Here is a 23,393-nt window from a genome sequence, read left to right on the forward strand (position 1 = left end):
TAGTAAGGATATTTTATTTAGCTAGGTTAACTGTATACCATCCAAGTCAGCCGCTGAATAGTTAGTTGACAAGGGGTCTTTTCAAAAGGGGCTGGGTAGCTACTTAAGTCTATATAATACTACGTTATGTCGTGGAGCCGTTTCGTTTAAGTGGGTTAGTCTTTGACTTAAATGAAAACAGATATCGCCTAAATATTGGAGAGCCCTTTTACACTCTCTCCTTAGTTTTTAAATAGAACGCATATTATAAGTAGACGGAGGAACTTGCTTTATTAACTAGCTACAAACCCTGTCATGCCTTATCTACATTTAAAGCAGCATTATATACTTTAAAATGGATACCCTTTCATGATCAGTTATATCAATTAACATACCTAATAGGTACAGGCATCCGTGACATCTTAAATCGCAAGTACATTAAATGTGCCTATAATAATCCTACATATACTAGTTTGTAAAAGTTTCAACCTGCACTCTTGGCAGACTTTTATCAACTAGCTCCATCTTTTCTTCCTTTATACCAGGCAAGACACATATATGTGGTTCGGCGGTAAGGCAGTAGGTATATTAACATGAGCGTAGGTACGCCCTCTGGATTGAAGATAGAGTGACTGGATCCCGGGTCTTCGTTTACCGACGGCAAGGCCCAGACACTGAAGATGGGGCACCCACGGCTTTAAAGGATGAATCGGGGCAAGTTCAGCCAGCGGCAGTGTCTACACATAGCCAAGCAGCAATAGACCAAAACCCAAGAAGAAAACTGCGTTTGCGAACGCTTCGTCGAAGATCTGGATCACTAGATCTAGAAAGAGCCGATAGCAGTGATTAGTAAGTAGGTAAAACTAAAGTCAACTCAATCTTGAGTGCTGATAAGTAATAGCCTACACTGTCACTCAACTGACGATCACTCTACGGAAGGGAATAACTAACTGTCTACACCCCCAACAAATAAGGTAAAAGAAGAAGTCTCATCCAAGGAAATACATATTTCTGGCAGTTGGCTCCCTGACTTATCGCTTCAAGATCCAACTAGTATTGTTAGATTTAGTCTAGATCTTAGCTCAGGCACCTTCGACTTTGACGCAGCTGCCATGGACGTAATTTCTCACATTGCGCGAAACTTTGGACCTACCGAGTCTATGTATCCGAGTGTCGCCTTTAGAAGTCATGGTTATGGAAGCGTTCTTGTACCCAAAATTCTTGGATACAATCAAACTACCGAAAAGAACACATCGTCCAAGTGGGAAAGAGTCCAAGAGATCTTGAAAGTCTCAACCGCTTCCGTCATCAACTTCGCTAGCCCGCTACTGACTAGCAGAACTAAGACCTTTGTCGAATGGGCAGCGGAGAATTTGAAGCTCCCTAAGGCCTCTACCCCGCTGTTCGAAATACAATACGAGAAATACAGGCCTTTCAAAAAAATTATAGCAGAACAAAATATCCAGTTACTTGAAGTTTGGCATCGGCCCCTTTCGGTGAATAAAGTTCGGTTTGAGAGACGAGAGAAAGAAGAAGACATTTCTACGATTGCAACTTCTGTCAGCAATACGGATCACGAATTTAACTACCTATGCAACATCATAGGCAAGGCGGTGAACTCCCATAGGCTGCTTAAGGCCGCCTCATTTAGCGACCGAGACACAGTTAAAAGAATCATCCACCATCGGATCAACCTGAGGCCTGTTGATGCGCGTGGCTAAACTGCATTACATCTAGCTGTTCTAGGGTACGATACGGATATGGTTAGGATGCCTACTCAGTCGCGGCATGCTAGATATCTCGTCAGAAGCAAAGATAAGAATGGTGATACTGCACTACACGCCGCGATCGGAATGATAAAAACTCGCGGCCAAGATGAGATGAGGTGAGGACAATTGTGGAAGTGTTACTCCGACACGGAGCTCGTCCGCACGAGAAAAATTCCAAAGGTCAAACAGCCCTGGACTTAACACTGGGTTCCTGGCCACAGATCTCCCGTTGCCTTGAGACACCGCAGGAAGTTCGAGGCCCTCGCTTGCACACGATGTCAAAAAGTAAGCCACCAAGGCCAGACGGAGTCCAAGCTTGTAAAATGACCGAAATTGTCATTACTACAGTCTTCGGAGCCCAGGACGGTAAGACTGATACTTCGAAAAAGTCTGAAAAGTCTGTTCATGAGATGCTATATGGCGAGAGAAGTTTTAACGATATCATCGACTCTCTCGATCATGGTAATTCCGAAGTTCCTTTGATGTGCAGATGGTTCCACCCCCCTGAGAATAACGTGAGCTCCCCCTTAGGTCTTTTAAGACAAAATCAAGCTCACCTCGATGATAGATGGCCTGGGTCAATGTATGAATACTTAGGAAAAGGGATTTCCCCCTTGACAGTCTTCTCATATAAAATAGGATCTTTTTATCAAACTTAACCGAGAACGGATATGGCCCTAGCCATCGGACTCCCGAGAAGGAAGAGCTCCTCATAGTGTACGGATGCATACACCACTGAAAAGCAAAGGGAATAACTTCCACTGACGAGAAATTCCAGCTATTCATGCCGCCGCAAGCAGGAATCCTAAAGGCTTCTGGTATTTCGAAGAAAGACTCGCCCCAAGTATTAGCGCTAACGGTTTATTTAACCCACAGCACCTAGGCTCGTCGTTTCTAACACACCACCAGATGCCTTATATCAGCTATCAGGAGTTTCACAGCCAAGTGGAATACAATATCGCTCTTGCGGAGATATCCAAAGAGGATTGTGCTTTTGGATTGCGCGCTGTGCACAGTGAATAGGAAATGTCGGAGGATGATGATGACTCGTCCCCCCACGAGGGCAGCATAACTCCACCAGAATCATCCTGGACCACAACGCCTCGAACCAGCCAGGTCCAGATCCAAGACTATCTTCGGAGCACTATATCAGAAGAGACTGTGTGTTCATTGAAGGCCTACTTAAACTATCGACACGACAACGTTGGCCTACCATTGCACCCGAGAGGGTACACAATTCGCCCGCCGCACTGAGAGCTTGAAGGTTGATCTTAACGACATAATTATCGATGCAGAACACTTGATCAGTTGTACTACTATATGTTAGAAGACACTCCACACAGGGATCGAGATCAGGTCGTTTCCCAGTGGGATCACACCAGCCCGAACCGAATTCGAACAGGGAAGAAAGCACCTTTTAGCAAGGCTGCTCATAACATTCTCATGGTCGATCAACTTTGGTTATGGATGATACCTAGTGGAAACAATAAAGGACATAGCACCATTATCACTTGTTTTCCGCCGAGAAAGGGTGCTGTGCTGACCTACTTAGATGACTTCCGCGACGTTATCTTGTCACAGAGCGATAGAACACCGATATACTCGAACACTGGCCTCATTGGGCGTATTATGTCAACTTGTATCAACGTCTTCGACCACAATGCTGACGAGGAGTCGCTTCAATTTTTCAAATTCTTCTAGAGTGCCATTGGAAATGCGGTCTGCAGTCTTTCTCTAGCTTCGGCGCGATTCGTGTTTCTAACTAGCCGCAGGAGGAGGAAATATCGCGTCTGTTCAAGCGATTCCGGAAATACGCAGATAGACTGTACTCCCTACACGAGAAAATCAAAAACGACGAAGCCAGTATCTAAAGAAACTTCTCGACATTAGAGAGGAGCCAAAACTACTGGAGGATGTGAAAGACATCCGAGACAAAATTGAGATGATTCAGTGCGTTCATAAAGATCAAGCCAAAGTCATTGCCGAAGTCAAGAATTTTCTCCAATCTGAAGAGCCTAAGCTGCGCAGCACTGTGAATGACATAGCAGCCAGATTCAAAGTAATAGATGATCACGCAAAGTCTGTTGAGAGCAGCGTAAGTGTCATTCTTCGATGACGGGACAATTCCGTTGAAACCTTGCTCCGTTCTGCTAAGTGCTTATTCTAGTTGACGCAACTGTTTAATCTCAAACAACGACAGGCTAACCTCTGGGAAGCCCGTTCATCTAGAGAAGAAGCGGAGGAAACAGCAAGACAAGGAAAATGTACACGCACCGGTGGACAACCTTAAGGTCCAAGCTAATCGATAGCATTAGACTCTCTTGGTCTTCACTATAGTTACGATTATATTTATAAGTTCACGCAGCAAGAGCTCTCGCCTCCTTATGACTGACGCTTTAGCTACCTCTATCTTTCATGAATTCATTCCTTGCCATCTCGGTAGCACAGTTCCCGCATGATCAAGAGTCTGGAGATATCTCGTGGCCTCTATCCTACCTCTGCGGTCTTCTATGTGAGCCAATCCGAGCCCTCGAATCTTTTCGCACTCGTTGCATCACTCGGCAGCTAATACTTTTCGCCTTCTTGGCCAGTTGGTGTCTCATTCGCTGTCATCATCCCTCTCATCCTTCTTGCCTTTAACATCAAATGGTTGACTGCGCCCTGGACTACCTTCCGCGAGGTATGGTTGTGCCGTCTTATGCTCAACCTTCTGTCGTTTCTGAAGCGCTTTCGTGGCTTCCGTCCCCTCGCTGCATGGGGCAATGAACGGGAGCAGCATCTGGTACTTGGTTTGATAGACTATTTTGTGGGCTATAATGTTGGCGATGAAATGATTAATCACTTAAAGCATATTATCGCGAGTGATTGGGGAGCCTCACCTGCCAACGTCTCGGGCGCGGGACTAGATAGCAGCTCGTCAATATCGGACGGTCTTCGCCATTTGATATATAGAAGCTACAAGCGTGAAGATGAGGATGTTCGGGTGTCAATTGCAAGCTCAACGATGCGGGGCATACTTGGAGATAACGCATCTGACGATGAGAGCGTGGATGACGAGGATGAGAGGCGGCGAGATTACAAGAAGCTAGAGAAGGCGGTGCCGAACAGGTACTAGGGCAAAGACGCATCGACGATTGCGCTGGGTCGGGACATGTCAACCCGGATGCTGAAGCGGAAGTGTGCTTCACTCCGGAAATGACACCTCTAGCTTTGGCTAGCTCTGGCAGGGACACAATCCTCCTTGCTATCGTGTACATCGAGGCGCTGAAACATACTTAATGCCTATGGGCTATACCTCTTGATCGCTGCTTATTTGACAAAACTGTCCCATGTTAATCAGCTACTCTGTGGATATACCCTTCTATCTTCCTTTTTTTTATAACTCGCATTATAGTCCAAAGGATAATAGTTTCCGACTTCTCAAGGCTCAAAACCATTGAGGCCACAACAAACTCAAATAATGTCAAGCAATACATCAGACCTGTCTAATCACTTCTTAAGAGTCTGAGATCGTCGTCGTTGTAGGCTCCAGATATGTGGTCCAGTTACTAAAGTTCCTAGTAAGGCGGTTAGGCGAGGAATATTAAGATCCGAAGGGGTGTAGTTTGAGTAGGGAGGTAATGATGGTGTTGATAATGTAATAAAAGTGACAGATATTCTGATTGCATCTTTGCTCGGATTCAACAGGCTCCGTGGGCACCTAGAGTCTTACATACCCAGGCCATCCGTAGAGTACCCTTCCCAGAGAATTGTATAGTACCACACCCTGCTAATTCGGTACTTGGCATCGCATCCCATCCCCAATGACTTTGGTTTTGTTATATCCGGTCTCTTCGACAGATATAGCATATGAAGCCGTACTACTAGATGGGAGCTGCTTTTGTTAGTATAAATATATATAGGCGACGACGAGAGATACTGTTCTAGACTTCATATCTACTATACCATGTCTATAGATGTAACTATCGGTAACATTGCTAGACCACGGATCCCGCCCCCAGCCGTCGCTCACGGGAAACACGTACAAGTCAACACACCAAGCACCCACGGCACAGGCTAAAGCGGCAGCAGCATCGGCCTACTCAGGAAGAAGGAGATGGGTGAAGGCAAGATTTGGGCAGCGATTTAAACTGTATTGCCGAACAGGTTTGGGTTTATATTACACGTGGGGATTTCGGGTAGGCCCCATGGCAATTTTCGGTCATATTTATAAATGTATTGTCTGTAATTGTTGAAATAGTAACATTCGTCTACAACTAAAGTAAGGTGTTATCACCCACGGCCATATCCTCCTCCTGTAGACGATTAACAGCGGATCTAGGGACCACAACAGTAGCAGCTAGCAGCAAGTCAGCAGCAATCGCAAGACAAGGATGAGGGATATCTACCTGGGCTGTAATTGGCCAACGATGCGGAGGGCGGCCGCGTATGTACGGATAGAAGCAGAAAGAAACGCGGTTTCAAGTACGTAGACAATTGTCAGCTGCCTGCCGCCCCCTTTCTCATCGGGCATTCAAGAGGCACTGTATAAACAAGTTTGCCTTCTGATACGCCCGGGACTGTTTACGGATTGCTACTTTGTGTTTTCATCGCCTACCTATTGCGCCCCTGCCTCGCACCTTGACCATCAGGTATCCCACCAAGACTGGCAGTATTAACTTGATACATGGCTTCCATTAGTAGCGGATAACCCAACGAAAGGACTGCCTGGCCAAATGGAAAATGAAGCTGGTAGCCTCTATAAAGCCCTACTAGAGAAATGGCTAACTCGTCGGCCTCCTAATGATTGTGCTATCATTGAAGCCGGAGATTCTCGGTTCGAGTCCGGGGTAGGGCGTCTCAACTTTTTTTTCTCTCAGTCCTTTCTGCTTCATTTTATGCAAGGCCCGTCGCGATCTTCACTCCGGTATATGAATGCGACTCCCGTTCACGAGAACCACCGCTTCGAAAAACGGGTGCTATCTATATTAACCTCTTTGCCGTCTCGAATCCGAGCTACCAGTCCACCTGACGTCGCCACATCTCCAAAGATCCTTATAATTATTCATCGGAAGATTCTAGGGTCCCCAAGAACCATAAAATCTCCTTCACAACAGCCTCTGGCTGCTCCTGTTGCACCCAGTGGCCTGCGCCATCGATAAACCTTGCGCCTCGGTAAAGGCCCTGCTTCACCGTCCGAGGGTCCATGTAGCCCTCGAGTGCCCCCGGCCGTTGGTGGTTGCCCCAGTCCTGATGACCGCTAATGAAGGCGCAGGGGACCTCGATCCGGCGCCCTGCAAAGAGGAGCAGGTCGTGCGCTGACTGCGGGGTTGCCGCCGTCTGAGCCCGGTACCAGTTGAGCGCGCCTTGAAATCCGGTCCGTCGCCATTCCGCGCAATACACCTGCAGGTCCTTGGGTGACAGCCACCGTTCCGTCAATTGGGCGTTCTCGCTCTCCATGTTAGCGGCGACGGCAGCGGGCATCGAGTGCTCCGCCCGCATAATGTAGTACTCGGGTAGGGAAGCAAGCTCAGCTGCGCTCCATTTCTCTAGGGGCCGTGGGGCATTGGTGGCCCAGTCCGCAGACTTGAGGTGGAAATAGCCGCGCAGGAACGCCTCCAGCCCTTGCGGCGGGTCATCCCAGTCCGCCGCGGCCTGGGCCGTTGAGTTGTACCATTGGTAATGCTTCCGTGGCGGTGTGAGTTTTGCAAGTTCGGCCTGGATGTCTACTTTATTGTTGTCACCCTTCCCTTTGTCCCCCGCAGCTATGGGCACTGGAGGCCGGTGGTGCGGGTGGCTCATCTGGACGGTGGATTGGAAGATGTCCGGGCGCATGAGAACGGCCATAGCGGAGCTGACGCCGCCAAAGTCATGACCGATGATGCTGTGGACTTCGGAGTAACCGAGCGCATACACTAAGCACACGAGGTCTCGTACAAGGTTCGTGAAGACGTAGTCGTTAAGATCGACCTCGTGAAAAGCCTGCTTTCGTGGCCAGCCTCTGGTGCGACCGTAGCCGCGTTGGTCCATGGCGACGCAGTAATAGCCCGCTTCAGCTACTTTCGGTATCACCTTGCGCCACGAATACGCGATCTCGGGGAACCCATGGCAGAAGAGAATGAGCGGTTTACCGGGTATGCCGGCTTTCAATATGTGCCATATGAGGCCGCACGACGCAGAGCAGTCGACGTAGTCGGTAGCGATGCCCTCTGGTAGAGGAAGCGGCGGGAGGGCCTCTCCTAGCTGCTCTAGAGAATTGCTCATGTTGATATAGGCAGCGGGTGTGTGACCAGCTTTGGCTGAAAAATTACTTAGGATCACGAAGAGAGAGTCCTTCATAGAAGCTGGTCAAGCATGAGATCGACGCTTAACCCCGCAAAGGAATCTCTCTCATAACCTGGTCTGGCCGAAATTGCGTCGGCACGTGGGATTGGGGTTCTACATGTGAGGTAACGGTAAGTTGAACTGCAGTCTTGCCAGCGGACTCCACCGGCACCGCACCCTCGGGTCCAATGGCCGTCCTGGATGGGTTTTACGCGGCTAGAACGTGTTGCTAGAAGCTGTCCTAGCGCATGGCGAGGATGGACCAGTGCTGCCCCCTTCGCGGCAATCGCAAGCTTACGGAGAAAGGTCGAGGTTCCAGAGGAGATGTTTGATTTCAGTATAGGACTGTACAACTGTTCTAGGGCGATGGGTACAAAAATACTCAGATGTTCATCTCACGTTAGTCCCGGTAAGTCGTCAAAATTAAAGCTACAGGCACAAATTCGTCGCACAACAATGAAGATCCGTCCGTCTCCCTACAGATCGGCCGACACGCTCCACTCATCCCAACCCTTCTTCTCGCCGGGCAGTCTGACATCCTCCCACTCCTCCCTAGTGATGCTCTTCCACTCATCGACGGGGATCCAACCGATGTAGGCCCTATCGCCGAAGCCGCCAATCCAGTAGACTTGGGTGACGACTAGTCTCACGAACTCGGATGTGTGGATCGGGTTACCGGGAAGCCAATACTTGGCGTCGGGGTGCGTCGCCACGTAGCACGCCTCGAGATCCGCGGAGACCGGGGCGTCGATCTTCTCGAGGTAGCCCAGCAAGCTATACCGCGGAAGGTTGACCGCGCTATACGGCACGGGCTCTTTGGGCTTCTCGTCGCGTCCTAACAACCAATCCCAAAACGAGGTGGTGGACTTGATGCGCTTGTCGGGTGGGTAAGGGGGCGTCCACTGCTGGGCTAGGCTGATGTTGGAACCACTCTCTACGTTCCTGAAGCTAGTGCCGATCTTGATGGCTAGGAAGGTGGGATTGCCTTCCTCTTCGCAGTCAGCCACGTACTCGAGCAGCCCGAGGGGTACGCCGCCGAGGCCGACCGGGGTATTGTGTCCGCCAGGGGAATCGGGGAAGACGGTTGCAACCGTGCCGAGCGGGCTGAGAGCTAAGATACGACGGCCGAGCACGGCAGATTCGTACGAGGTCGGGATTCGTTGGGCCGACTCGGAAGCGGGAGGGTTGTTGAGTATGTACTGCGGTTCCGGAGCCAGCTCCGCCACCGAGGGCGCAGCCAGCAGGCCAAGGGATAGGCTGGACGAGAACCTCATCGCGCAGGCGGGCGCGTGGTTTTCACTGCCTATGAGACTAGCAGAGAGCAGTTGGGAAGTATTTAGATTCGAACCAAGGATGCCTCGGGCCGAGTCTAGGGGATGGACGATGGCGGTAACAAGGTATATTGAGGGTGGGATCGGGTCCTACCTATATATTCAAGAGACTCATGGAGATGGTTCTTGGATGCGTCCGATGGCTCGGAGCGGTCAATGCTGAGCCGTTTGGCGGGAGGTGGAGGCGAGTGCATGATCTATCGCGTTGATGGGTCCATCGTCAGGCGTATGGCCTGCGGCAGCTACCTCAAACGGCTTAGCCCATTTGGGGCTTGAACATGGTCTAAGTACTATACCTGAGACTGTATCGATAAGTACCTGCCTTCTACCTGCACCTACACTACCTAAAGGAGGACGTAGGTACTTAAGGTGCCTAAGTTAGGTAGGTAGGTACCTACCTCTCTAGGCTATGCGACAGTAACTTGGGGGACATTGTTGCTGAGATCTCCAGTGGAGGTTAGAAGAATGCATGTGCAGCAGATGTACAGTACATACAACGGTATTGGCATGACCTCACCCAAGGAGCCAGAAAGGCATTATCGATTGGCTAGGGCCAACAATTCCTCCGATCTCGCCCCGTACTATGTATTTTATAGGCAAGTAATCAGAGCCCATACTCCCTTTTGAAGAATATGCAAATAGCCGATTTAAAGCTGATTTGAAATCACATGATGAGGGTTTACGTTGCCCTTTCAGGCAAATTTGACGAAGCCTTGCGCCTCTATGGCCAGTGTGACTCTTTCCTTTCCACCCCTTCATCCCACCCAAGTGCCAAGACCTGACGAATTCTATCCATTGCTAACACCAAAACCACACAATCCGAGCCAGCCACTTCTCTCCGTCGTTTCTACACCACCTAATCTCTCCATCGACAGAGACCCCTCCCCGCCGAGTCTACATCAGAAGTCCTGCAATATGGGAAAAGTTCACGGATCACTCGCCCGTGCCGGTAAGTTGGTCCATCGATTAACTGGCTGCGCGGGGCCAGCGAAGCGGATAGAACAAAGTGATGGCTGACGCGACTTTACAGGCAAGGTCAAGTCTCAGACCCCGAAGGTCAGTATACCAGTTCATCTAGTGATATCGCAACCACGACGAGGAAGATGAGGATGATGAAGGAGCGCGCACAACTTTGAGTCCGATAGAACGTGTGCATCGCGACGACCCGGGACCGACTCGCCACCCGCCTGCTCTCCAATGCATATCACCAATAGTCAAATTGCCTACCCAGCATTTACAATAATTGCTGTCTCGGATGCGCCTTCGCTCCACCGACGAGAATATGTCTTGCCATCGGACTCGAAGCAGTAAGAATTCGAAAGACTGACGTTGAAACATGACTATAGGTTGAGAAGCAAGAGAAGACAAAGACCCCCAAGGGCCGTGCTAAGAAGAGGCTCACATACACCCGACGATTCGTCAACGTCACATTAACTGGCGGAAAGAGAAAGGTGTGTTTTATCCTAGTGGTGGTTACGTACCGAAGCTCCATGCTAAAATCACCCTAGATGAACCCCAACCCTGGCTCGTAACCGTAGCCTGGCTTCCGTACCCCCCCCCTCGAACAGCTGTTGTCGTCGGCGAGAGGACCTGGAAGGCGACGGACGAGCAACTTCACGTAATAATACTCGGCTCTGAGCCTTCGCCTCTTGGACGGATAGCAAAATACGACGTGCCTGCTCCGTTATGCATGGAGGTGAACAGGAGATAAAACGATGACAACGGATGCCCAAGGGTTTGCATCTTCTCATTCAGGAGTCTCATGATGGCATCGTTCTAGGCTTGTTTCATTGCGCTCAAGCCTCTCATCTGTACTTACTAAGGTATCACCCGGAAAGGTGGAATCGAGAGGAGAATTAACAAGTCTTCTCTGAAGAATTGTTCCGGGAATTATTCATGATATAGTGAAAGGAGCCTCGGTCCTCTAGCCCGCGATTATCGTCATTTCTTAGTTACGCCAATTAATTTCTGTCGCTGCACCTCCTTTCCCATCCAAGGTATCTGTACGCCGCTTACCAGCTAGCTAATCGGATCTCGCTCCACGAAGCACCTCACGCGTTACCTATAAGGATAACTCACAAATATTAACAAGACCCGCCTACCCTGACTATCTAGATGTAATTCCACCTCTGTGTTTTCTACATAAATTCATGGCCAAGGAGCTTACGCATATAATACCCAGGGCTACACGAAATGAGGCACCGTGTCAAGGTGGTAGAGGCACAGCTTCTGATCCCGTGACCCTTCTGAGACAATATCTAAGAAGACGAAGGCTACTCTTATTTATATATATGTCTCCTTCGTCTAGATTGGCAAGACTGTACCATCCGGAATCCCCTTAGCCCACCCGCCGTCATACCTCGTAGGCATATCCCCTTTCTCCCTGAGGTCCTTATCTCATAAGTGGAGTTGGCCATCCCTCTCAAACCCTTCCCGCCGTCTTCTCCTCTTCTCCTTTCTAGAAAGCCGCGTATGCGGTAAAATAGACGCGTACCATCCCAGTGCTCTAGGGGGGTGGAGGGGGGGTGCTGTGGAGTAGGTACGTAGACGACATGTACCAGGAAGGATATAATAACAGTCGATACCTCCTCAATCAGACTCGGCATTACCCCAGAAGAACGACAGTCTTCGATTCCAAACTCCAGTCCTTCCGTAGAGGTCTCTTAGAGACCCGCCTCCGTCACGCATTGTCTATACCTGCTTGAGCTGAGCCCTACTGAGGGCCTTGTTTGTCAAGAGTTTGTAGTACCTAGGGAGAGGGAGACGAGGCCGGAATCAGGAAGATGAAGGGAAATGGGGGGGGGGTGAAGTAGACGTGTACTTGGCTACGGGTGGGAGTTAAGCGTAGAAATCCGACAGCGTCCGGTCGTTCCATCGTGTTTCCCAGACTGATGATACAACCACGTCAGGCCCGAGAGAAGAGAAATCAACACCCCTTAACATCCGCATGAATCACGTAGGGGGTTATTCTACTATTTACATTGTTAAATAGCAATATATGTACTTCATCTATGTGTACTTGACGTCTTGGTGTGCATCACTGCCTTCTGTGAACGCCTACTACCTTTGGCGAGCGGGCAAAAATGGACGGCGTCTGCAAAGGTTTCCTTCGGATTCGGAAACGGCTAGTTAGCCAGCCAACCCGCCTACTTCACCTGATATGCAAAGTGAGGCGGTTAGTATGCACTCCTGCTGGATATGCCCTCCAAACGACGACACCGCCATCTTGCTCACCAGCGCAGAGCAGCAAACACCCCGGGTCACTCTAGATACTTCCCAATCTGCGTCGGTCTTCTCCACTCGTATGCTCTCCACTCTTTCAACAGCGCAAGTAAAACAGACCATAGCCTGATAACAATCATGGTTCCTTCATTTCATACTAACAAAGGCCTCCCACTTCTGTCTTCTGTGTGCCCTTCTACAAACAAGTGGTATCAATCCCATGTCTACATAGCCCGATCCAGGTCAAGCCTCAGGTACAGAAGAAAAAGGCAAAAATCACAGAAGACCGCAATATACCAACATGCTTATTAAGCAAACTAGCCCAGGAAACCGACACTCCAACCACCACAGTACGTTCTGGAACAGTACTTCATATGTTGTTGTCGTAGCCTCAAGAGTGACGCCTTGGGGAAAGCTTGCTGTGTTCAGTAAATACGTATCAGGAGTTTTCCTGATGCCGAACGGATAGAGGATCAAGCTGATTGCCACGACCTCAAGGCGGGAGAACGAGCGGAAGGTAGGTTTCCGCTAACCCAATTCACTCCGTACTATTCTTGGTCGATGCAGGAGGTACTCAGAGAAAACCGGATCGAGATCTTAGTGTAGCAACATCGTTGGATGACCGAGATATATACCGCAAGTGTTATGTGTGGAGGATCGTTGGAAAGGTGGCCAAATGATATAAAAGGCAATGACTGCCCGACTGAAAAAGGTGTTGGATGGCTCCATGCCGTCGTATGTGTTGCATGTGAGATACCGTAATTAGTCGTCTTTCATACGGCATCGATTTATACCTAAGTCGTTATCGGCGACAGATCAAAACGGCCTGTCGTACGAGTCGAGCCTTCGCGATATAAATCAAAATATACCCCACGCAGAACCTCCCCGATCTGCATAGATACTTGGGTCGCTCGTGAGTTCTAACATTCCACCTGATGGACGAATGTTATAGAAATGAGGCGCGATTGCTATTGAATGGGTGCGGGCGGGGTTAGAGGCTCATAGTTAGCCATTCCCATTCCTGCGGGCCATTCCCAGAGCTAGTATTTATAATACCGTTAGAGCCACCGGAGACACCGCTCATGGTGGTTCCCAGCATCGACCGCTGAGTCATGGCAAAACTGTTGGAAAGGCCTAGGTTCCCAGGATTCGACATGCTGGTGAACCCGCTGGAAGAGCCGATGGAGCGAGCCGCTTCATTCGAACCGGTAGAATTCTCTGGACTATCAACATCCATGCCGCCGGAAGATTCGTTTGGCCCGGTACTCCTGCTACTCCGTCGCTGACGTTTCGAAGAACCGCTAGAGCCGATATTCCGTGGAATCGATGCCGCACCTGGCCCCGGGGCGTTCTTCGGGGGGGCTGCCGCAATCGGGACGACCCCTTTACCGCCCACCGCACCCGTCGCGGAGCCCGCAAAACTGGCTGGCGTACTGCCCGCCGTATTACCACCAGATCCGCCACCGCCACCACCCGCCGGGCTCTCACTCTCATTGGCACTACCGGCCCTATTCGTGGCCGATGGAGGCGTTGTCGCTTGCGCTGTATTGGTCGCGGTGGACATGGCTAACGTCGAGTTTTTGCGCGAAGCGGATCCAGATGCCGTACCTGACCCACTACCAGTGTTCTTCTTGGATCTTGTACTCGTTCCGCCAACCGGAAGACTCGAGCCGGATCCACGATTACGCTTTTTGATAACATCAGTCTTCAAACTCAGCGGTCTCACGACTCCGTGGAGTTTCAAAAACAGCCCACAGGCATTGCAGAGAGGCTGTCCCTCTGGATTACGACGCCATAAAGGCGTGGTTTGTGTGAAACAGTTAGTACAGGTGGTGGGCGCATTCCCATCGCCCTGATTCCCCGCGGTACCTTGCAGGTTGTTTGTAGAGCCATGTTTGGAACCGGGCGGCGAAGCAGGTCGACTAGGCGCCACGGAAGAGAAGCCCGAGACGTTCCCCGAGACATCCGCCGGCGGAGAATCCGGGTTTGATTGGGCCAACTTGTCGAACGGGTTCCCATGACTGATCATGTTGGTGTTTGGTGTTGATGCTGTGCGTGGGATTTTTTGCTGGCGCCTGTCACCGGCAGACCGGAATGACTGAGAGCGCGGTAGTCCGGCCTGCCCATCCCAGTCGCCAGACTCTAAATAATCGGTCGTCGTACCCCCAATTGTAACTTGTTTGCGAGGCGGGCCGCCGGGGTAACGGGCAGCTTGCGTACTAAACTGTCCAGGTAGCGAAGCATCCCATCCCATGGAACCTTGGTTGCCCATATCCATTCCAGAATCGTCTCCAGGAGAAAATGCCTGGATGCCCATATTACGATCAGCAAACGCCCCTCCGTCCTCGTCCTCGTTATCGGAATCGGCGCCAAAAGTAAACATGTCTCCGTGCAGCGGGGCACCTCCGGGCGAGCGGACAGAATGATCGGACTGGAAGACCTGACTCGGGTCGACATGGCCGAAATTGAGGCTCTGTGAGAAAGTGCTAGTTGACTCTGCCCCGGTGGTAGTGGGTGGAAACATCGAGTTACCATTAGGCTGGTGTACGAAATGCTGGCCGATTTGATTTCTCATAGATCCGTGAGCCCCACGGAAATTTTGTGGCCGATGACGCATATCCATCGAGCTGAAGAACATGCTCTCATTCTCGGCGAGGGGGTGTGGCGTCGAAACAGCCGACTGGTAGGCGGACCCTGGGGGGGAGTAGTATTCTGCGCCGTTCACCGTGCCTGCAGCAATGCTGTGATGATTAAAAATATTTGAGAAGGGACCGTGATGAACCATCGGCGAAGTGGACGGCGAGAATGAAAAGCTGTGCTGCAAAGGCCCGGCCGAAGTAATGATAGGGTCGTTCTCCATGCCGAAGGTGTCGAGGGGAAAGGGAACATTAGGATGATGGGATACTTGGGTGCCGACGTTTCCATGGATGTTATCTAGAGAATATTCGTGCAGGTCAGAATCGGCATCGATTTCATTGGTGACATAATTGCTACTGCTATTCAGAGCAGAAACATGAGGAGAGAAATTAGCAGGGCGTTTTAGATTTCGGGTCTGTTACAAGATCATCATCGTTAGTTCTTCACCTATGCGCAGCTCACAGGAACGAAGTGTGGGAAAGAGAGGGGAGGGGGGGAGAAAGACCAAGGAAAATACAGTGTAGCCGGTGAGCATGGCGAGGAAAACGGCAACTTGATCCTCCACTCCTACGTGATAAATGGGGGTGATTTTAGCTGGACTTACCCGTCTGTCGTCAATGCTAGTTTTTCGATGATGTCGAGTAACGTAGGAAAATTCGTCTTGAGCTCTCTGATGAGCAGGGACCGGAACCGATTGGGGTACGAAACGCTGCGAAGCGGTCTTGCGAGTCTTGATAGGGATGGCGGCAGCTTTGGTGTGAGCCGACTTCTCCCCCTCTTGCTTGCCCCCGTCGGGCGATGGCGTCGCCACCAAGCTAGCCGGCGTCGCGACGTTCTCGGGAAATATAAAGTCGTCCAAATTCATAGGGTCTGCGTGGAGAAGGTTCTGATCCGATGTCTTTCTGAGCTGCGCGATCCCGCTGGGGGCATTGGTATTACTCGCCGTTGCGCCGCTCGTTTCATGAGCAGTGGTAGCGAGACGACTATCGCCAGAGTCAGAACCAACACGCGCACACGAATACGCATATTCGAACACGGAAACCACAGGCCGAGCAAACCTACCGAGCGTCTTCTTCGTCTCGTCTTCTTTTCCGGAGGCTCAAGTGCATCATGCGCCAAGTCAGATTCACCATGCGCTCTTGGCTCGGTAAACTTTGCTTCGTATTGCGATAGAACCTCCAAATCTGCGTTGCAAGAGGATCGTCCTGCTGCATCTGCTCTAACCTCTCATCGCCGCTAGCCATGCCGTTCTGAAGGTCGGGAAAAATCGACGGCTGCAGCAAATCAAACCTAGGCAGGGCGTCAGGTTGGGTGAAGTCCAAGTTGAGCTCGTGTATGCGCAAATCGCTAGGACTCCTCTCGTCCGGGCTCTTGTTCGGGTGTGTGGACTCGGCCGGTTCACCGACGGGCTCGAATGGCCTTCGCGGGAAACGAAAGTCGTGTTCTGTCGTGGTGGGATTCATGGCTGTATCTGGGCTCGAAGTCGCAACCGGCAGCGCTGCAGCAGCGGCCATGTCGTACAATGGTGGAAGAAGAAACTCGGAAGTGGTAGGACCTCGCTTTCTTTTTGTACGGGATGGCTGGAGTCGTTGTCCCGCCTGTATTACAGGTCACTTCCCAGATTCCCCACGCTCCAAGGTTTGGGCCGTCAGCCCAAGTCCCTTTCGCAAGCCGCACGCTATCCCAGAGTTCGGACCTTCCAGGAAGTTAGCGCTTGGGGGGAGGTTGCTTGCGAAACTCGTCGAAGCGAAAGAGGGAAGAGGAAGAAAAGATGGTTGAAAAAAAAAAGAAAAAGAAAGCGTTCTGTATCGTGGAGCTCTCAGCGCACTTAATTGCTTGGCTCTTCTTGTGTTCCTCTCTGTCGCTCTACTCTGGTTTGGTCGACCTCGGGTGTGTGTGTGTATGTATGTAGTGCGTGGGTGTGTGCGGGTGTGCGTGGGTGTGTGTATGTGTTTGCGTGAGAACATGGAGAGGGACGAGAGGGGGGGGGGGGGTGAATGTCGGTGATGTATGCCACCTTAGGTCTTGGTTTGCGGAGTAGAGGAGCAGTAATAGCATGTGTACCAGCGGCAGCGGCAGCGGCAGCGGCAGCGGCAGCAAGCAAGCAAGCAAGCAAAGCAAGCAACAACCACAGGTCAGCAACTCGGGTAGTTCACTGTCGCATCGCCCTTCGCAAATTCGCGGGTGGAATGGAGCGGATTGGGTGGACCACACACACTCGTCAGGTAGTTTGGTTCGGCTCTGCTTGGGTTGACGGACATGGGTCGTTGTCGTGGGCTGGTTGTGGGTGTGTCCTCGAGCTCGTAGAGTGTGGGAGCAGAGAAGGCAAGTAGCAACGCGACAGCGGCGCACCGGCATCAACACCAAGCAGCAAATGCGAAATGCTTGTATGCAAGTCCTTTTTTGGAACGAGGGACCACTTGGACAAGTCGTAGGCTCGGGCGTGCCTCGCACTGCGTACTGGAAAGCTAGACTATGATGGGAAACATCCCGGTGCTAGCACCCATGGGACCCGGCGATCCAGCGACCTCAGTGGGCGACGGACGTTTCTGCAGCCTTTGTGCGCTGCTAGTTCGCCTTTGATTGATGAGCCTTGATAGCTGGCGATGGGCCAATCCCACGCCGACAATGGGAGTTCGAGGGATTCCCTGAACGGCCTCCGCACCCAAGACCCCAAAAAAGCTCCTCTGCCGCCGAAGCGAGACTCGAGAGGGGTGTGGATCTGCTGCAACGAAATTGACGAAAAAAAAAAGGGTGAGGGTGAGAAGACCTCGACCGGCGGGGAGGGGAGGAGGGGGAGGAAGGTAGGAACGTTGTTCTCTCTCTTTTACTTCTTCCCTCCCCCCGTCTCTTTTCTCTGGCTCTTCTCTCTTTCGCTACTCACATGTCGTATAGGCCACAATGTACTTTACGACTACGATTAGACATTAATTTTTTTGCCAAAAAAAGTACACAATGCGTCTACTTTTGATACCCGTATCCAGACACAGAGGCAGAGGGCAGATAAAGGCCGGAGGGATATTGCAGGACACCTCCTCTCTTGTTTGAATTCAGGACAAAGGATTTCTCAATCTCGAATCGCTAGGACGGGCTTGAGAGACAGGTTATGCCGCTGGTTGTGCGACTTTTTTAGTGGCATAAAATGCTATACATAGCATATGTACATACATCAAGTACCTCCCACCACCTAGGTAGGTATCTCCGGGTCCCTTCCTCCCTTCTTATGGAAACCTAGGAATGCAGCGCCGAACCTAACGGGGCCCCCACTATGCATGTACGTACCAGTACATCCTAGTTAATAATTGATTACCTCCTAGCCTATATAATGCGGGATCCTATATAATACGACATACTTACATAGGGTAGGTATGTCTATAGTATAGTATACATTATTTAGGTATATATAACATAGAAAAATAAGTACGTACGTACGTACATAGTTAGATATACCTTGCGTATCTAGAATACTTAACAGGTAACTACTTACTGTGTATTGTAGACGTGGTTATGACCGTAGGTTGAGAATGCCTTAGAAGAAGGAATAGATCCTAAAATAGCTAGTTGAACTACCTTTTACCCAGTTAGTCGATCATCCATATACCTAGCATGCGAGCCAGAGAAGCCAGACGATAGACACTAGGAATTACTCGCTAAATCGTCAACACGAGTAAGGCAAAGCACTAGTAAACGTTTTAGGTACACTCATACTGAGGAAACTCCATTGGCGTTTCTGCTACTTCTCGACGCACTTGTGTAGATACGGGACTAAATCGTGTATATGTGCGAACGGCTGCTTCTGATCTCGAGCGCCTTAAATTTCGGGACCAGGTTTCTTTTATACGTTGGCGAACATCTTATGGTAGGTAATAATGGCCTGGACGGTTGGAGCAGACGGCCAAATGCACTGACCCTGCCTAACGTAAAAGCCCAAGTTAAGGTAGGAGGAGGTATACATATACAAGAATGTCCCCCGCCCTCTACTATAGACTGTCCTTTCTCCAGCCGAGCGACTTGTCTCGAGGCCCCCCCCCCCGCGCTTATTGAACCATCAAGGCCAAGCATGCACATGTGCATATTTGTTTGTACACATCATGGAGCAATCAGCGGATTGCAATAGGTACCTGAGGTACCCCGGACTCGAGTCTTGAGTCCTGCACTTTTCTGGTCATGTCGTGTGGCAACTAGACCGTTGCAATTCGGAGGGAACATCGAGGGGCGGTGCATCCACGTATCTAAGTTGATGTCTGCTACAGGCGCTTACAGCAATCACACTAACCTACCTACCTATAAGCATATCAACCTCCTTCCCATAGGCGCCGCCACCACCACCACGTAGGTACTGTCTCCGTGGTTATCGCCTGACAGGCACCTAACCTATTAATGGCCTCTCCATGTTCGTATGGATTCGTCGATGTATATATACCCGGCAGGTATCGAGCCTTTACATGTAGATTTGCGGATTCGTATGTACCACACATGCGTCCAACATACTAGAGACCCTACATGCTTCGATCGCAGGTTGTACTAAAATGCCAGGCACACGCCAGCAGGGACCCGAACAAGACGACGAATAGTCAAATCTAGCCGTGACGTTGATGACTTCAGGCTGCATAGCCGGTAGCATACTGCCAAGGTGATAAGGCAAGGGTATCCCGTTCTTGGGGCGCATCTACCACACAGGATATCGTGACCGTCTACACCGTGAGAGAATCGTCCGGTTTAGCGCCGGTTTGCGGGGACTGCGGGAGGGGCAGGGAGCAGGGAGGCAGACAGGAGGGAGGGGAGGGACCTGGCCTATTTTTGACTCGAACAGAAGCCTCACAGGCCTTTCGCTTTTTCGTCCTGCTGCTACCCACCTACGGTACCCAGCACACCTCCTCGCTCGCACCCTGCTAGTCATCGACGCTATGCTACCAGAACTGAGGAGTCCCAGATGGATTCCGGATGGATCCCGGGAAAAGTCGGGAAGACGTCGACTCCTACCGGAACCACGACGCGCTCACCAAGGCAGATGTGGATGTGGCAGACGTCGAGAGTCGTCGCGCTATGGCGACCACCAGCAATCACAGGCAAACCCAGAGCTCCGAAGCCGCAATGGGGGGTTCATTTCTAAAAGCATTTGGTCATCCGCCGACGACGTTGGTCTCGTCCATTAATAATGGTATACATGTAAAGGAGGGGAGCAGTTTGACCACCTTTCTGCATGTTCCTCTTCTAATTCGACGGGCAAAGATGACGCATGAGGTTGTGTGACCAGCCATCCAGCTTCATAAATACCCCATGGGAAGTAGGCGGGGGGGAGGGGGGAGGCGGCTTGATGGAAACAGGTCGCAACGCCATTTGACTCGTGTCCGCTGGTTCTCCTTGGGCGGAGGGAGGAGGAGTGCCCTAACGATTCCAACGCTGCTACGTACGTAGGTGATCACCTACTTACCTCTTACACATACCTGACAGACCCTTGGAACTTATAGTAGAGGAGGAGGTAGGTAGGTACCCGATGCAGCATTTCGATAACTCCCACGGTCAGTTCTCATATGCTTAGGAGGTACCTAGCCAATCACCGCCCCGACTTGCGGCGACAACACACAAGATGTACCTACATGCCTACATAAGAGGTGCTTACGAGTATATGCACCAAAGGAGGCACGTATACATGCCGGACTGCCCCCCCCCCCCCCCCCAAGCGGGGTCCGCCGTCAAAGGGATGAGAAGATGGCGTAGAGAATAACATCCTTCCTCAATCCGATATTCCTTCACACACACACGCGCGCACGCACGCACACCGTCCTGGAGACCTACATACCTCATAGAACAACAGCATGGGTCCCACATGTGCAACCATGGCTTGAAGGAGGGGTTAACCGGTCAACACGTTCCGATGTCGAAGGAGCTCGACACGGTCTGCAGATGTGGGAAAGGGTTCGCAATGGATAAAGCCGTGCTCGGTGCCAATAGAAAGCCGGGCGTGTAATTATATGGTACGTGTAGGACGCGCAATGTACCGCCAGGTCAGGGGTCTCCGGCCTTGCATGGACCCAGACGAAGGAACCCCCACACTCCGTACATACCTCCCTAAGTAACATACATCCCTGTAGTAATCCTACCTATAGATGACCTTGGGTGACTAGGAGGTACCTATAGGCAGGTATGTCATAGGCATGTAATGCATACATATACGGACGAGGTTAAGTACCTGACCTCTGAAATATGTACCTAAGGTACCTGGTATTCCATGGGTGCCATTGCAGGACGCCCGACAGGAGAAGGCTTATTATGCGCGAGCCATTTCACCCCTCCCTCCACTCTCTCTCTCTCTCTCTCTGTGTCTCTCTGTCCCGCCTCTGGTGGAGTGTGGGAAAAACCAAAGCGAGCGAGGCCGTAAGCGAGCGAGGCCGTAAGCGAGCGTGGCTACGAATGATCATCTAAAGATGACGGGTTTCCCATATGACGAGCCATGAGAATACATTTCGCCATGCTTTGGGCATCGGTATAGGTATATCCTACTCGGAGCGGCCGACTACTTTTGGGCAGGAAAAGAGATCTTCACACAAACGCGCAGGCGTGCCGTTCGCCAGCGGAAATATGACGATCTTGCTGATACCATCCTCTTTTATTCGTTTCGCTGCCCCCATCACCACCCCTCCCTTCGCTAGTGGCTGTGGGCGGCTTAATTAGAATCTATGCGGGAAAAACGTCCGCCTCGCCCTGTTTCCGCCCAGCGACAGCAACACGAGACCTTAATGAGAAGGGCATCTCGACTCGCTCCCCGGCACACCCCGTCGGGACTTATTAATAATAAAAAACAGGATGACGAGAACCACCCGTCAACGGATCGAGTCCTACTTGGACTGGCTAAACCGTTATGAGCTTAAATCGCCTAGTTCCGCTCTCCGTCCGCGTGGCAGTGGGCCGAGCCCCTCTACGTTGCGAGATTTCGTAGTTCACAACTCGTCTAAAAGCAGCATCTGATTTCTGATCGGCGGCCACCTCGAATACTTGGGTCAGATTCGATCTCCACGTTACGTACAGTGCCTTACAGATGCAAGGGAAGACGCAGCCTACTGTATTCGCACGCGAATGACAATCTGTTCTGCATCACAAACCTCCATCTACAGAGTATGGGAGATGTTATTTTCTTTTATGATCCCTCTCATGAAGCTCAAGGATGAGAGGCATGCGTGCATAGGATATATGCACGTCCACTTTCCCAACTGTCACATGCCAAATCAACGACCAAGCGCCGATCCAAACCACCAAATTCAATTATTACGTCTACCAACGCCCTATCTACTACGCTATAAATCAACGGCTGAGCTGCCTGTAGGTACCTTAGGTAGGCTGACGTCTACCTGCCTAGTAGGTAGGTAAAGGCAGGTAGGTAGGTACCTAAGTATGCACACACCTTAGATGTAGGTAGGTACCTACCTACCTGTAGGCAGGATAGCGTCCATTGGGGCAGAGGTGCCGCATGTTCTCGATTCAATGTAAAACTGCCCAATCCTTCTCATTCAGCAGCTGCATAGAAACCTTCGGAGTCGGCTTCCTGCGTACTTCCCGTTTTGTTTAAAAATTCGATGAGGCAGGTGGTATATAATACCTCTTCAAACGCTACACACGGTAACTGCATCTTTCCGGACTTGCATGTGGTGCCACTCCAAGTATCAATTCTGGAGCGACTCTATACAGATGACTATTATTAAAGTAATTGGTGGTGAAGGACCTTACAACACTGTTTCTGTCGAACTAGCGAGACCCCGGAAGCCCAGTGGTGCGGGATGAACATACAGAATAGCCTCAATTCCTCACGCCGAATTCAGCACCACCTACATGAGAACCGGTCGAAACCAAGCCCGGCGCTTCGTAGGTCATCCAAATTCGACTGGCTCTCGTTTACGGACTAAACGTGCCCCCCTCCCCCCACCCCTTCTCCCTCTCTGCCCCCCCCCCCCCCCGGGATGAAAGAAGCCATCGAGGCACTATACCTCGGTCGCAAGGATAAAACAGGTCGATGTGGGCTGTTCTTCTACAACCGCCCCAAGGTGAGGAACAAGCATAGTGATAAGACTACATATACATTCATATATAGCTTAACTAATACCCATATGTAAGCAGGAATACTCCTACAGGGCCTAGGTACTTAGAGTTACTACTA

The 23,393-nt window shown here is 50.8% G+C and overlaps 5 protein-coding genes and 1 non-coding gene across 6 annotated transcripts; 3 read left to right on the forward strand and 3 right to left on the reverse strand.

Annotated features, from left to right (window-relative positions):
- Positions 1-2,021: 2,021 nt before the first annotated feature.
- GGS23DRAFT_613517 (uncharacterized protein) lies at positions 2,022-4,863 on the forward strand (the record flags this gene model as incomplete). Its single annotated transcript, XM_051520572.1, has 8 exons — positions 2,022-2,033; positions 2,097-2,263; positions 2,317-2,331; positions 3,521-3,573; positions 3,639-3,843; positions 3,965-4,012; positions 4,149-4,260; positions 4,340-4,863. Coding segments are annotated over 8 exons (1,136 nt in total), but the record flags the coding sequence as incomplete, so codon positions are not given.
- Positions 4,864-6,493: 1,630 nt separating this feature from the next.
- On the forward strand, positions 6,494-6,585 carry GGS23DRAFT_t69. Its single transcript has one exon. It is a non-coding gene; the product is annotated as a tRNA-Arg (tRNA).
- A 203-nt stretch (positions 6,586-6,788) lies between these two features.
- GGS23DRAFT_599175 (alpha/beta-hydrolase) lies at positions 6,789-7,991 on the reverse strand (the record flags this gene model as incomplete). Its single annotated transcript, XM_051518888.1, has 1 exon — positions 6,789-7,991. The coding sequence occupies one exon, from the start codon at positions 7,989-7,991 to the stop codon at positions 6,789-6,791; it is 1,203 nt and encodes a 400-aa protein (XP_051369364.1).
- A 469-nt stretch (positions 7,992-8,460) lies between these two features.
- On the reverse strand, positions 8,461-9,813 carry GGS23DRAFT_218851 (pyridoxamine 5'-phosphate oxidase-domain-containing protein). Its single transcript, XM_051511957.1, has one exon. The coding sequence runs from the start codon at positions 9,323-9,325 to the stop codon at positions 8,528-8,530; it is 798 nt and encodes a 265-aa protein (XP_051369365.1). The 5' UTR covers positions 9,326-9,813; the 3' UTR covers positions 8,461-8,527.
- Positions 9,814-10,297: 484 nt separating this feature from the next.
- GGS23DRAFT_599177 (ribosomal protein S30) lies at positions 10,298-10,914 on the forward strand (the record flags this gene model as incomplete). The annotated part of the gene is made up of 4 exons (XM_051518889.1): positions 10,298-10,331; positions 10,413-10,438; positions 10,729-10,833; positions 10,891-10,914. 4 exons carry the CDS (start codon positions 10,298-10,300, stop codon positions 10,912-10,914), a joined length of 189 nt encoding a protein of 62 aa, XP_051369366.1.
- A 2,341-nt stretch (positions 10,915-13,255) lies between these two features.
- Positions 13,256-16,931, reverse strand: GGS23DRAFT_218908 (uncharacterized protein). The gene is made up of 3 exons (XM_051511958.1): positions 16,304-16,931; positions 15,846-16,224; positions 13,256-15,656 (listed from the first exon to the last, which is right to left on the reverse strand). Exons 1-3 carry the CDS (start codon positions 16,753-16,755, stop codon positions 13,596-13,598), a joined length of 2,892 nt encoding a protein of 963 aa, XP_051369367.1. The 5' UTR covers positions 16,756-16,931; the 3' UTR covers positions 13,256-13,595.
- Between the last annotated feature and the right edge of the window lie 6,462 nt (positions 16,932-23,393).

Source organism: Durotheca rogersii (assembly GCF_024521655.1).
Source record: "Durotheca rogersii strain YMJ 92031201 chromosome Unknown GGS23scaffold_22, whole genome shotgun sequence".
NCBI classification, from domain to species: domain Eukaryota; kingdom Fungi; phylum Ascomycota; class Sordariomycetes; order Xylariales; family Xylariaceae; genus Durotheca; species Durotheca rogersii.